Source organism: Heptranchias perlo, chromosome 3 (assembly GCF_035084215.1).
Source record: "Heptranchias perlo isolate sHepPer1 chromosome 3, sHepPer1.hap1, whole genome shotgun sequence".
Taxonomy (NCBI): Eukaryota; Metazoa; Chordata; class Chondrichthyes; order Hexanchiformes; family Hexanchidae; genus Heptranchias; species Heptranchias perlo.
In genome coordinates, this window is record NC_090327.1 from 24,544,957 (window position 1) to 24,559,883 (window position 14,927).

The following is a 14,927-nucleotide window of genomic DNA, read 5'->3' on the forward strand; positions in this document are numbered from 1 at the left end:
TTGTCTGGGTTACCCGGGGGAGGTGGGGTGGGGGGAAGGTTAGGACAGAGATGTACTGAAACAACTCTAGCAAAACTGAATACCAAAAACAAATCCAGTATTTATATCATTATTTTAAAAAATATATTCTTTGGAGGACCTGGCAACTAGATCACATGTAGTCATTGCCTGGTATTCTCCATAGCATTCTGTCACCGTGGGGGTAATTTTAACCTCCAAGAACGGGTGGGCTGGGGGGCGGGTGGGTAGTAAAAAAAAATAGTTGAATTGTTCAGTGGGACCGCATCCTGGCTCCATTGCGCCCACTTCCGGTGCTGGGTCCCCAACTCTTTACAATCTATATTAACGATTTGGAGGAGGGGACCGAGTGTAACATATCAAAGTTTGCAGATGATACAAAGATGGGAGGGAAAGTAGAGAGTGAGGAGGACATAAAAACCTGCAGGGAGATATAGACAGGCTGGGTGAGTGGGTGGAGATTTGGCAGATGCAATACAATATTGGAAAATGTGAGGTTATGCACTTTGGCAGGAAAAACCAGAGAGCAAGTTATTGTCTTGATGGCAAGAGACTGGAAAGTACTGCAGTACAAAGGGATCTGGGGGTCCTAGTGCAAGAAAATCAAAAAGTTAATATGCAGGTGCAGCAGGTGATCAAGAAGGCCAACGGAATGTTGGCGTTTATTACTAGGGGGAGAGAATATAAAAACAGGGAGGTATTGCTGCAGTTATATAGGGTATTGGTGAGACCGCACCTGGAATACTGCATACAGTTTTGGTGTCCATACTTAAGAAAAGACATACTTGCTCTCGAGGCAGTACAAAGAAGGTTCACTCGGTTAATCCCGGGGATGAGGGGGCGGACATATGAGGAGAGGTTGAGTAGATTGGGACTCTACTCATTGGAGTTCAGAAGACTGAGAGGCGATCTTATTGAAACATATAAGATTGTGAAGGGGCTTGATCGGGTGGATGCGGTGAGGATGTTCCCAAGGATGGGTGAAACAAGAACTAGGGGGCATAATCTTAGAATAAGGGGCTGCTCCTTCAAAACTGAGATGAGGGGAAACTCCTTCACTCAGAGGGTGGTAGGTCTGTGGAATTTGCTGCCCCAGGAAGCTGTGGAAGCTACATCATTGAATAAATTCAAAGCAGAAATAGACAGTTTCCTAGAAGTAAAGGGAATTAGGGGTTACGGGGAGCGGGCAGGAAATTGGACATGAATTTAGATTTAAGGTTAGGATCAGATCAGCCATGATCTTATTAAATGGCGGAGCAGGCTCGAAGGGCCGATTGGCCTACTCCTGCTCCTATTTCTTATGTTCTTATGTTCTTATGTTCCGGGTTTAACTCAGGTGCATTAGGATGTGTGCATGCAACAGAAACCCAGAAGTCCCATCCCCGCTTAAAGCTGGTGGGCCGATACTTAAAGGGGCATTGTACCTCGCTGCGATAGTTGCACTTAATTTTTTGTGCTTTAGAAATGTAAAATGAATTTTACCGTACCTGTTCGGGTTTCCCATCGCTTCTGATTCACATCAGTTGAAAGCAGGCGAGGAGGACCGGATCCATGAGGTGAGTGCCTTTATTGCCGTGCCTGTGGGCCAGGATGAGCAGGAGTGTTTCATCCAGGCTCAATAAGCTTACCTGGCGTGACAAGACCCTCGCGATCAGCCAACCCCCACCCCCCCCCCCCCCCCCCCAATGGTGGACCCCCTCCCGATCTTCTCCAAGGCGCATGATCCCCCTCCCTCCTTCCTCTCTGATTTACGACTCCTTTCCCTCCTGTCAGGCAGCAAATCAGTCAATCTGGTTGCCTGGCGGGTGGGAAGCCCAGAAGCGCAAATACTTACATTCAATTGAGTGGCAATTGCAGAATGCGATGCACTCACTTGACTTCCGGGTTCCTCACGCGAATATCTACGCACGTGCTGGGTTCCCGGCTCTGAGCTAAAATCATGCCACATGTCTTAGTTGGTAGTCCTCTCAGTTCTAAACCCAAAGATTGCTGGTGCCACAGCAGGACTTGAGTGCATGATTTAGGTTGTCAATCTATTGCAGTGCTGATTGAGTGTTACCGTGTAGAAGATAGAGTCTTTTGGATAAGATGTTAAGTGGAGGTTTTGGCTTGTTCAAGGGACCATTAAAGATCCCACTCTTCGAAGCAGAGCAGGGAGTTGTTCTGGTGCCCTGACCAACATTTCTTCCTGCATCAATAACACAAGAAAACAGATTAACTGATGTTTCTCTCACTGCTGTGTTGGGGAAGTTGCTGGTGCAAAATAGGTGCTGCCTTTGCCTACATTACAACAGTGACTACACTTCAAAAGTACCTCAGTGGCTATGAAGTGCTTTTGGATGCCCTGAGGCCGTAAAAATTGCTATATAAATGTAAGTTTTTTCTTTCTATAACAACATGCATTCCGCTCCAAAAGTAATTCATAGTGTGAAGTACTTTGAGATGTTTCAATGGTATGGTAAGAATCTTGATAAATGCTAGTGGTTTTTTTTGTACATATTTAAGATCAAGGTAGGGGTGTAAGTTCTTATGTCAGACCTATCATCTTGGAACTAAGGTGGCCGGGGTGATGTATCTGGGCAATTTTCTAACTGGATGACACCATTTCCCCATTGGTAGTAAGCAAACAACTTGCATTTATATTGTACCATTTGTGTTCTCAGCGTATGCAAAAGTGCTTCACAGCCAATTAATTACTTTTGAAGTGTAGTCACTGTTGTTATCTATGCAGACATGGCAGCCAAGTTGTACACAGGAAGATCCCACAAATAGCAAATTCGATAAATGATCAGTTAATTCTGTTTTAGTGGTTTTGGTTGAAGGATAAGTATTGGCCAGAACACATGGAGAACTCCCTGCTCTTCACGTAGTACCTTGGGATCTTTTATGTCCACCTGACCAAGCAGACATGGCCTCTGTTTTAAGCTTCATCCAGAAGACAGCACCTCTGATGGTGCAGCACTCCCTTGACACTGCGTTGAAGTGTCATCCTAGATTATATACTCAAGTATGGGCTGACTCAGAAATGAGAGTGCGACCACTGAGCCAAGCTGACACTGTATGTGTCATCCATACACAAATGTGTTGGGCTCATTAATACTTTTGACCCTACATGAAATCAGGAATTTGGTGGACCAACCATTTGCATGGTGAAGAAAAATAAAAAGTTATTTATTTTCATTTGCACTATCCTGAATTAGAAGGACAAGATATCGAGTTACATCGAGTCTGCAGCACAGAAACAGGCCATTCGGGCCAACTGGCCTATGCCGGCGTTTATGCTCCACATGAGACTCCTCCCTCCCTCCCAACTTCATCTAACCCTATCAGCATACCCTTCTATTCCTTTCTCCCTCCTGTGCTTGTCTAGCTTCCCTTTAAATGCATCTATGCTATTTTCCTCAATTACTCTTTGTGGTGGTGCGTTCCAGATTCTTACCACTCTTGGAGTAAAGTAGTTTCTCCTGAATTCCCTATTGGATTTATTAGTGACTATCTTATATTTATGACCTCTAGTTTTGGACTCCCCCACAAGTGAAAACATTTTCTCTACGTCTACCCTATCAAACCCTTTCATTATCTTGAAGACCTCTATCAGGTCACCTCTCGGCCTTCTCTTTTCTGGAGAAAAGATCCCTAGCCTGTTCAGCCTTTCTTGATAAGACTCTACTGAAGCTGGTGCTTAGTGAAACTATTGGGAAAGATTTGCTCTCTCATCTGGTTAAGTAGCAAACCAGCAAACTCTTTTGTTCAAGGAATTCCAAGTGGTGACATCAGTCAAGCTTGAGAAGTTAGATCCTGTAGCTGAAATTTCAACATTTTAGTGTTGAGCCTACCAGCTTTTTAAAATATAAAATAATAAATAAATAATTAAAACACAACATTCCTGTTTATTTTCCAGTAATAAAATACATCGACAGCCAGCATGCTGAACATATGAAATTGGCTTGGTGCTAAGACTGAATATGTGTTCTTACTTATATTTAATTTTTTTATATTTTGATATAGTATGTTACAGATTAATATATTTTAGAACTGACCATATGATTTGCATTATAAAGAGTCCCAGGTGTTATTTGTAGAATACTGGCTGACACTCCTAACCAAGTCATTGTTGTAAAGGGACTTTGCCTGGTTTCAAACCAAGCCCACACTGATGCAGTGAAAGCCTCTGCCCACTGACATCATGTAATTATGCCCTTGTTTTGGCATTAACTGGTAATAGATTGGCAAAGTCACTCAGAGAGACTACAGGATGGCTGGTGTCGGAAATGGAAAAAACATTACATTAGTGCATTAGGGCTACTTTACCAAGGGTGGGATGAGGCTTGTTGTTAGGACAGTATAGGAACTTCATCCATTTATCCATTGTCATACCTGACCTGGCAATGCTTTATGCTGACATCCTTGAATGGGCATTCTATTTTCCAGTGCTAACATCCTTGGCCTTGATGAGCACAAAAATTGCATTTAGTTAGCTTTGTAAACAGAATTGACGTGACATCACTGACTTTATAGAACATTAGGTTCTCTAAGGTTATCCTCATCTTTAAACTATGTTGCAGTAGATGATGCTGCAGTAAATGTAACATTTGTTGTGGCATGAACGTGCCCAGCAGCAAATCTGAAGCAGAATTTTTGTGGCAGTTTTATTGTCTGTTCTGGAAACTCAGCCTGCCTGGAAACTCACATAAAAACAAGATGTATCTCTTTAAAAGATGGTCAATAAGACAACATTTTCAGATAGATTGAGACATCTTAGCTTTGAAATGACTGCGATATTAGCTAGAAACACTTAACACATTCACATGATATTCCTTGGTCAATTATTTTAACGTGGCGTTACATGATTTATTTTAAGTGGGTTAATGCCTCCTTCAACATAACAGACAAAAAATGACATGAAAACTAATAGCGTTCATACGCTAATATTGCAAACAGTAATTTTTGAGCTCTTGCATCTTGATCACTTGTTTAATTACATTGAAACCTGACTTAAAGGCCATCTGCTCAGAAATCTGTAATCTGATTAATCAGACTTGAACTTCTGTATGGAGTCTATTTTTGGAGACCCTATGAAGTTCTTGAAGAGGTTCATTGTTGGTTATCAAGTAAGAACTGAATACCTTGTAAATTTTAATATAATTGTAATGTAATTAGAATTTAATAGAGAATGTATATCAATTATTGTATAATAAACATGTAATAAAATGTTTTGCAAAAAGTAGGATCATGTGTTAGATCCCAACTTAGTAACTTGTGGAAAAAATGGGCAGTTTCTTTCATTAACTGAAATATTTGTATTTACTGATGATTGGAAGCCCCAGTACTGAAGGAAGATAGATGACAATAAGGACAAAGTGGGAGGTAAAGAAAAAGTGAGGCAATGTTAAAGTAGAAAAATTCAGGGGCCCAGGAGTGATAGAAAGCTGATATTTGCCTACTATTCTACCCATTGTGCACTTTTAATCTTAGCCTTTCATTGTAGTGGAAGGAAGGTAATTCTGCACAAGAAGCATGAATAACAATAGGTTTAAGAGTGGTCTTTCTGTTGAAAAATGATGGTTGCTATTATCAAAGGCGATGTGAAGAAACTTGAAGGGAAAAGTTACGTACAAGTATACTGTTTTTATAGCATAGTGGATTGAAGTACTGCTCCACAGCAGACTTGATTCTACCGAACTGTTGAATTCCTGACCTTGGCTGTGCCACTGTGGGGAGATTTTAAGTAGATGCCAGGCAATGCCCACTTTTTCCCTCCGCACTACCCCCCCAGCCACCACTGACATGGAAAATGTGAAGGAGCCATGCTCTTATGGCTTTCCAAGCAGCTGCCTTGTAACAGGAGAAACTTGGGAGTAGACCCCTCAATCTCCTAACCACAGTCTTTACATGTCCCAGGGAGTACATGGAGGGGGCGGGAAAACAAAACTACCAGGTGGAATTGATTTGACTGTTAGTTTAAGCTGTTCAACTCAGTGGTTTTCTATGCTATTGATTACTTTGAAAACAAAGACAGTGTAATAAGGATTGTATCAAAACTGTTGTTTTCCATCTTCAAGTCCTTTGAACTCACAACATTGGCTGCTTTGTGCTTTGACACTCATTACTGGTGCCAGTTCATATAGTATACGCACCTAACTGTGTCTGTCAGGTACAGACGTGGATGTCAATGCAGTGTTCTGTCACTAACATAGTTCTACAGAAAATCCATAATTACATTTCCTTTCTATCACTAAAAGGACATTATACACATATATCCAACACAATCCCTTACTTAACTGTTATCTGATAGTGAAAGCAACACCATTGTTGAGAACTCTAACATGAGGAGTGTTTGTTGTTTTTCAGCTGCAGATCTTTGAGGTCAGCATTTTTCCTTCAGTCCCTAGTCGACCAGTTGATGCTTTGAGGTCCCAAAGTACATAGGAAGATAGGAACAAGTGTAGGCTATGCAGCTTCTCGAGCCTGTTTTGCTATTCAATTAGGTTATGGCTGATCTGTACCTTGCTTTCATTTACCTGTCTTTGCTTCATATCCCTTGATACTCTTACCTAACGAAAATATATTGTTCTGAGTCTTCAAAATGTCAATTGGCCCTGCAACCACAGACTTTGTAAGAACATGTGTTTCCTGATTTCAATCCTAAATAGTCTAGCTGTAATTTTAAGATTATGTGCCCTTGTCCTACATTTCCTCACCAGAAGTAGTGGTTTCTCTGTATTTACCCAGTCAAATCCCTTTATCATTTTAAAGATCTCGATTAGATTACCTCTCAACTTTTTAAATTCAAGGGAATACAAACCTGGTTTGTGCATCCTGTCCTGATGATTTAACCCTTTAAGCCCTGGTATCATTCTGGTGAATTTGCGCTGAAACCCCTCAAAGGCTAATATATCTTCCCTGAGGCTCAAAACTGAATACAGCATTCCAGATGGGGTTTGATCAAGACTATGTACAACTAAAGCCTTGTGTCAGCCTTGGCTCAGTGGTAGCACTCTTGCCTCTGAGTCAGACAGTTGTGGGTTCAAGGCCCACTCCAGAGACATGAGCACATATAATCCAGGCTGATACTTCAGTGCAATACTGAGGAAGTGCTGCAGTGTCAGAGATGCTGTCTTTCAGATGAGATGTTAAACGAGATCCTTTCAGGTTTAAAAGATCCCATGGCACTATTTGGATTTGAATTAGGGAATTTTCCCGGCTTCCTCGAACAACATCACTACAAAAACAGATTATCAGGTTGTTAATCTCATTGCTGTCTCTGGGACCTTTCTGTGCGCAAATTGGCTGCCGCATTTCCCTACAGTGGCTGTAAAACCTTTTGGGATGCCCTGAGATTGTGAAAGGTGCGATGTAAACTCAGGGTCATTTCTTAAAGCGTCATTTCCTCACCTTTTGTATTCCAATCCCCTTGAGATAAAGGCTAACATGCCATTAGCCTTTTTGATGGCTTTTTGTACAAGTGCACTAGCTTTTAGTGATTTGTGTGCGTGGACATCTAAATCCCTTCGCTCCCCCACAGGTACTAGTCTCTCGCCATTTAGAAAACATTCTGATTTGTCTTTCTTAGATCCAAAGTGGATGACCTTGCACTTCCTCACATTGAACTCCATCGACCCTAGTTCTTCCCTCTCACTTAGGCTGTCTATGTTCCTTTGGAAGCTCCTGCTCCCATCTACACAATTTACTGTGCCTCCGAACAGTATCAAATGCAAACTTGGATGTACAACTCTCTATTCCTTCATCCAAGTACTTAATATATATTGTGAAAAGCTTATTTTTGTATTTCGATTATAAATTCCCGCGTCCACATTTATTACGTAAACTTGCCACGCTCTAATTACACAGCCCTGACAGTGTTGGCATTGTAACACCTCCACTGAAGTGGGAGGGGGTGGCGGGGAACAGGGAGTGCAATTACGCCCAACAAGTTTTACATCAGAGTGTCTAATGACACCACTGTGTCATCCAGTGCATTGGAGGTGGGGTAGAACTTACAGCAGAACTGGGGGAATTACCCAATCATCTCTATTCTGGCCAGGAATAGTCGTGTCACCATATGCGGCCCACATAATTTGCATTATGTAACTATCCTCCACTCATTGCATTTTGCTGGAGAAATCACCCTGCTTTTATCAGGAGAAGTTGCTGAGTTCTGTTTGCTGAAGTTCATAGAGACTCTGTAAATAGATTTTGTTTGCTTTGCTGTTTACTGAGTAAATAGATTTTGACTGCTGTAAAATAAACTGCTGCAAGTCCTGCCGTAAGTCCCGCCCCGCCACCAACTCATTGGCTGACACAGTGATGTCATTAGACACTCTGAATTAGAATTATAGAACGGTTACAGCACAGAAAAGTAGGCCATTCGCCCCATCGAGCCTGTGCCTGCTCTCTGCGAGAGCAATCCAGTTAGCCCCACTCCCCGACCCTTTCCCCATAGCCCTGCAAATGTTTTCCTTTCAAGTACTTATCCAACTCCCTTTTGAAAGCCACGATTGATTCTGCCTCCACTGCCCTTTCAAGCATTGCATTCCAGATTGTAACTACTCACTGCATAAAAAAGTTTTTCCTCCTGTCGCCTTTGGTTCTTTTGCCAATCACCTTAAATCTGTGTCCTCTGGTTCTTGACCCTTCTGCCATTGGGAAGAGTTTCTCTCTATTTACTCTGTCGAGACCCCTCATGATTTTGTACACGTCTATCAAATCTCCTCTCAACCTTCTCTGCTCTAAGGAGAACAACCCCAGCTTCTCTAGTCTATCCACGTAACTGAAGTCCCATATCCTGGAACCATTCTAGTAAATCTTTTCTGCATCCTCTCTGTGGCCTTCACATCCTTCCTAAAGTGCGGTGCCCAGAATTGGAGACAAAACTCCAGTTGTAGCTGAACTAGTGTTTTATAAAGGTTCACCATAACCTCCTTGCTTTTGTACTCTATGCCTCTATTTATAAAGCCTAGGATCCCATATGATTTTTCAACCAATTTTTCAATCTGCCCCACCACCATCAATGAACTGTGCACATATACCCCCAGGTCTCTCTGTTATGTGCGTAAAATCAATCCCAGTCACCTGTAATAGTGTGTGATTGACGGGGGATTTCCCCCATCATCTCTGTTCTGGCCGGGAATAGTGGTGTCGCTATATGCAGCCGTTTTACAAACGCAGTTTCCATTATAAATATGCACATAGGAATTTATAATTAAAAAAGATTGTCAGGAAGTGTGCATACATGCAAGATTCTTATTTTATTAGTTATAGATTTACAATGCATTGATCAGACAATTGCACACCTCTTCTGTTACTAGATTATTACTTTTATTTTTATTCACGCATCATTTAGAGATGACAGCACAGGCAGATTGCCATCTTTAAGCTTATCTGACGCTACTTTGAAACTGCCCACAGGAAGATGCAGTAGCTCAGTTTTCTGTCAGATTTTCCCTCCCTCCTCATAAAGAAGTGATTTAATACTCTGATGCTTCCTAATGGTTGCATGGATATGATTGGGATTTCAGCAAGTTGGGGCTGCAAAGTGTAGATGGAGGTGTGCACCTCCACTGTGCTGAGCGGTATTGTTACCTTTGTTTTGATTTTAAAAGACTCCCCATGTGGCTTAATGGTCAGATTAAGCTGTGCTGATCAAGAAGGTCCTAGTTTTGATCCCCTTTCTGTGTTCTTTGTTTAATTTGTTCATGGGATGTGAGCATCACTGGCAAGGCCAGCATTTGTTGCCCATCCCTAATTGCCCTTGAGAAGCTGCAGTCCATGTGGTGACTTTTTGTGGCAAGATTGTACAACTGAGTGGCTTACTAGGCCATCTCAGAAGGTGATTAAGAATCAACCACATTGCTGTAGGTCTGGAGTCACATATAGGCCAGACTAGGTAAGGACAGCGGGTTTCCTTCCCTAGAGAGATGGGTTTTTCCGACAATCCAGTAGTTTCATGGCTACCATTACTGATACTAGTTTTTTTTTCCCCCAGATTTTATTTAATTAATTGAATTTAAATGCCCCAGCTGCCATGGCAGGATTTGAACTTATGACTCCAGATTACTAGTCCAGTAACATAACCATTATGCTACCGTATCCGTATATTCAATAAGTTGATCTCAGCTGGGAAAGCAGTTGGGGTGCTACGGTTGATCACAGTATCCTGGACTAGGAGAGGAAAAAGTCAGCCAGGGCTCCTGCATCTGATTCAACCCTTGCTGGAAGATGCACTTGTGTGGATATTGGAAGCAAACAGGATCAAGCTTTGTGGTGATGCATTTCACTGTTGATTAGCTCAATGACATTAACTAGGCTGATGCATGAAGAATGTCAATTTGAACAAAGTAATTGAAGACTGCTGGCATGAGGAGAAGGGCTAAACTGAAAGAAATTGGAATTTAGTCAGTCTGCATCTTCTGCAACAAGAGCCTCTGTGAGCATCAATGTTTCCCACATGTTCCAGGAACCAAGCCTGTCTGACAGCCCTCCATTGCAATGAGAACTTCTCTTTAGAGGAACTTTGTCTTTCTAGTAAAGTATCGCGTCAGACACTTCACACGTTTAACTCACTGAACAAGTTATGATATCAAACACTATACTATTGAACAGGAGTGATAGCTTCAGAGGAATCAGTAGTTTAAGTTGCTATGGAAATATAAATTTTGTTTGTACCTTGTTTTAAAATGTGATAGTGATAATTCATTGCATGCAAATATTGGCTGATAGTGTTGACTTCTAACAGTTTCTTTATTCTGCCTTTCTCATAGAACATGGACAAAGTGATCCTGCCTTCGGTCACTCTAATCGTTGGCTGTGGAGTTTCTTCATTGACTCTCCTGCTGTTAATCATTATTTATGTATCTGTCTGGAGGTAATGATATACAGTTTTGTTTTTTTAAACTAAACTGAATTGCAACATATATTCAGTGGGTTATATATTGGCTGATATGCAGCCACAAGATCTGAAATAATTACCAGCTTTTGATCCAGTGGAGAATAGTCTTTATGAAGTGACCTACTTGATGCAGCATATTTCTTGATGACCTTGACTAAAGATGTCATTATGAAGAATTAAAATCAATAAACGCTATCTTTCTTTTCTCTATTGTCAATGTCTAAAGGATTTTTTTCCAAATCACATTTTTTAAATTAGTTTCTTGTTTTTAATTTGTTTTCAACTCTTCTCCCCTCCCCCATCAAAAAAAGTCTCACTTCTGTCTTGGTGCTTTTTGTGACATCCTGTCCCATAGATGAGAAGACAAACAAGCAACTTGCTCTGATCCCCCAACCAATACCACTCTTGAGTTGATCACTTTGGTCATCTTCACATACCCAGAGGTCTTCACTATCTGATTTTCCCTCCTCCTTAATAAAGAAGTGTGTGGTGTCCATTTGGCACATCATTCCTGAGATCAAAAAGTCTGATTTGCTACTGTACTTCAAAATGTTGCTGTTTGTTTTATTTTGATACTTTTCCCCTTCTCTCCAGTTACTAAAACGAGCATGCAATGGAGACATAATGCTGCATCACATTGGCTAACTATCCTTTCCTTCTAGGAATATGTTTGGAATTCATTCTAGGAATGAATAGGATGTGGGTCTCCTCTCTTTTCTGGCAGTAAGGGTCCCATGTTAAGTTAATTTGACCGGTCTAAGCCCAGTTGCCACTAGGTGTGGACTTACAGAAAAAACTAAATTGAGAATCTCGCTCAGAAAGGGTTCAAGGATGGCTAGTGTCAGAAATATGAGATATTCTTTTTTGATTGAAAGTAGAAGGTAAATTGTTAGGACAGTGTAAAGGGAGCTTTATTCTGCATCTTACCTATGCTGTATTTAACCTGAATTTGCTCAATGTTGATGCTGAGTGCCTAAACTGGAAAGATATTCCTGCACTAATACCCAACATTTCCAGCATTAATATTTTTCTTCTCTAGGAGTAGAAAAACTCTCACAAAAGTACACAATAAAACAGAGTGAGCAACTTGAGTCAAACTTCGCTATAACAAATTTTATTGATAGAAGCCTTCTTTCAATATATCAAGTAGGATTTTGTTTTTGGACTGGTAAAGCCAGTACAGGAGGAGCTCTCCGAATTGGTTGCTTTTTTATACATTGTTGTGAAGAAGATGACTTATGAAATTCCTGATTAATTGTAATGTTTATACATTTTTAATTGTTGTGAATTAATTAAAATAGGAGGAATTATTTTTTGCATATTATCCATATTGATTATAACATTATTAATAGCTGGTTCCTGGCCTAATAGGCTGTAATAATAGAAGAGAATTAAAGCGACCCCGGGGTCCAATAAGATTAACCATTCAGCTAAGTTGCGGTCAGACAGCTACTACTTCTTGTGTTAGTGGAAGACCTACATAAAAAACAAAACTTGATGTTCATATCAATATTTCAAAGAGGAAAAAGATGGCATTGCAATTATTTTGTCCTGTGCTTTGGTTTTATTGAAACACTTTCACTGCATCAATTTATATGTACTGAATTTAAAAGAGATAGGGTCATAGGAGCATACATAGGTCAGCAGTGTGCAATTATTGCCCATGCAGTGAGATTCTGGTGCCAGATGGGCTGTTACATAAAGAGGCACTGAGAGGAGGATGAGATTTACCAAGATTGGATATCACCCAATGAAGTTACAGAGTAGCATTGGCAGAGGCCTGAGAGTAGTTTGTCTGTCCATTTAAAAGAGGGAAGGGGGGAAAAAAGAGTTTTTAAAAAAGATTTTACTTTACTAACCTAAATTAACAGCCTTCCTTTGTAACCAACCAGGTACCACAGACTTGTCACTGTGCTAGATGTGGTTCAAATCTATTTTTCTACTTTCTGTAATTCTTCAGTTGGCTTCAGTTAAGTTGATATTTTGTTTTAATTGCAGCTAATCTGGACATTACAGGAGTGACATTAATTCACCAGTTCCAAATTTTGGCTCATTGTGTTGAAATATGTTTTCATTTGGCTACAGGTCTGTGTCACAGTCACATCCTAATTAATAGGATGCCAAATTAACTTCCAATCTTACTAATGCATTTTCTGACTGATGGCTGAGGAATAAAATTCATGTCCAACTCTGAAATAGGACACATTTCTTAATAATTTTTTTTCAGGGTTGCTTATTTTCCAGCCCTGGAAAACACAACATGTTTGAAACAGAAACACAATACTTTCAGTTTGAGTTGAATTTGATGAAAATGTGAAGTGAACAATGTTAATATCTTTTGTTGGGTGACCAAAGTGGGACATCTAGATTTTTCTATTTTTTAAAAAACACATCTTTACAGCAACTTGAATTTATGAACCACCTTTAACATAGTAAAACATCCCAGGGTGTTTTACAGAGGCGTAAGTAAAATCAGACACTGAGTCAATGGAGGAAAGATTAGGCGGGGTGACCAAAGGCTTGACCAAAGAGGTGAGTCTTAAAGAAGGAAAGATGGAGGGATTTAGGGAAGGAAGTCCAGAAATTGGAACCTAGGTGGCTGAAGTTATGGCCACTGGTGGTGGCATGAAAGGATGAGGGGATGCAAAAGATGTTAGAGTCAGAGCAACAGAGATTACGAAGTGGGGGGTGGTGGGGGTGGGGGGGGGGGGTCGGTGAGGGGCGGCGGGGAAGATTATAGAGATGGGTGAGACAATGGATGGTTTAAACACAAGGATAAGAATTTTAACATAGGAACAGGAGTAGGCCATTCAGCCCCTCATGCCTGCTCTGCCATTTGATAAGATCATGGCTGATCTGTGATCTAAGTCCATATACCTGCCTTTGGCCCATATCCCTTAATACCTTTGGTTGCCAAAAAGCTATCTATCTCAGATTTAAATTTAGCAATTGAGCTAGTATCAATTGCAGTTTGCGGAAGAGAGTTCCAAACTTCTACCACCCTTTGTGTGTAGAAATGTTTTCTAATCTCACTCCTGAAAAGTCTGGCTCTAATTTTTAGACTGTGCCCCCTACTCCTAGAATCCCCAACCAGCGGAATAGTTTCTCTCTATCCACCCTATCTGTTCTCCGTAATATCTTATAAACTTCGATCAGATCACCCCTTAACCTTCGAAACTCCAGAGAATACAATCCCAATTTGTGTAATCGCTCCTCGTAACTTAACCCTTGAAGTCCGGGTATCATTCTAGTAAACCGACGCTGCACTCCCTCCAAGGCCAATATGTCCTTCCGAAGGTGCGGCACCCTGAACTGCTCACAGTACTCCAGGTGCGGTCTAACCAGGGTTTTGTATAGCTGCAGCATAACTTCTGCCCCCTTGTACTCTAGTCCTCTAGATATAAAGGCTAGCATTCCATTAGCCTTATTGATTATTTTTTGCACCTGTTCATGACACTTCAATGATCTATGTATCTGAACCCCTAAGTCCCTTTGAACATCCACTGTTTTTAACTTAGTGTGAGGCTTTGGGGGTTGAGGAGCCAATCTAAGCCAGTGAAGACAAGAAGGTGTGGAATAGAGTAAGGGCAGCAGAGTTTTTGATAAGCTGAAGTTTATGGAGGGTGCAAAATGAGAGGCTGGCCAGGAAAACATTGGATTAATCGAGTCACGAGGTGAGAAAGGCATTTATGAGGGTTTCAGTTGTAGATGGGCTGAGGAAGGGCAGAGGTGGCTAATGTTTCGGAGGTGGAAGTAAGTGGTCTTTATAATGGAGAATATATAGGGTTGTTTAGGGTTTAGGGTTGAGCAGTACATTGAAGTTGCAAACATTTTGGTTCAGCCTGAGATGGTGGCTGGGGAGGAAGAACGCAGTTGATGGCGAGGATACATAGTTTATGGTAGGGGCCAAAGACGATTGCTTCGCTCTCCTCGGTGTTTAGCTGGAGGAACCTAGAACTCAGGCAAGCAGTCTGATATTCATTAATAGGAATTTTTTCAAGCTGTAATTTGCACTGTTGGA

The 14,927-nt window shown here is 41.1% G+C and overlaps 1 protein-coding gene across 1 annotated transcript in view; it reads left to right on the forward strand.

The window, feature by feature from the left end:
- adgrb1a (adhesion G protein-coupled receptor B1a) overlaps positions 1 to 14,927 on the forward strand; it is a 516,358-nt gene that overhangs the window by 374,917 nt on the left and 126,514 nt on the right. The window contains exon 18 of the mRNA XM_067974780.1: positions 10,779 to 10,882. Coding sequence (XP_067830881.1) covers positions 10,779 to 10,882 — 104 coding nt within the window. The remainder of the gene's footprint in view (positions 1 to 10,778; positions 10,883 to 14,927) is intronic.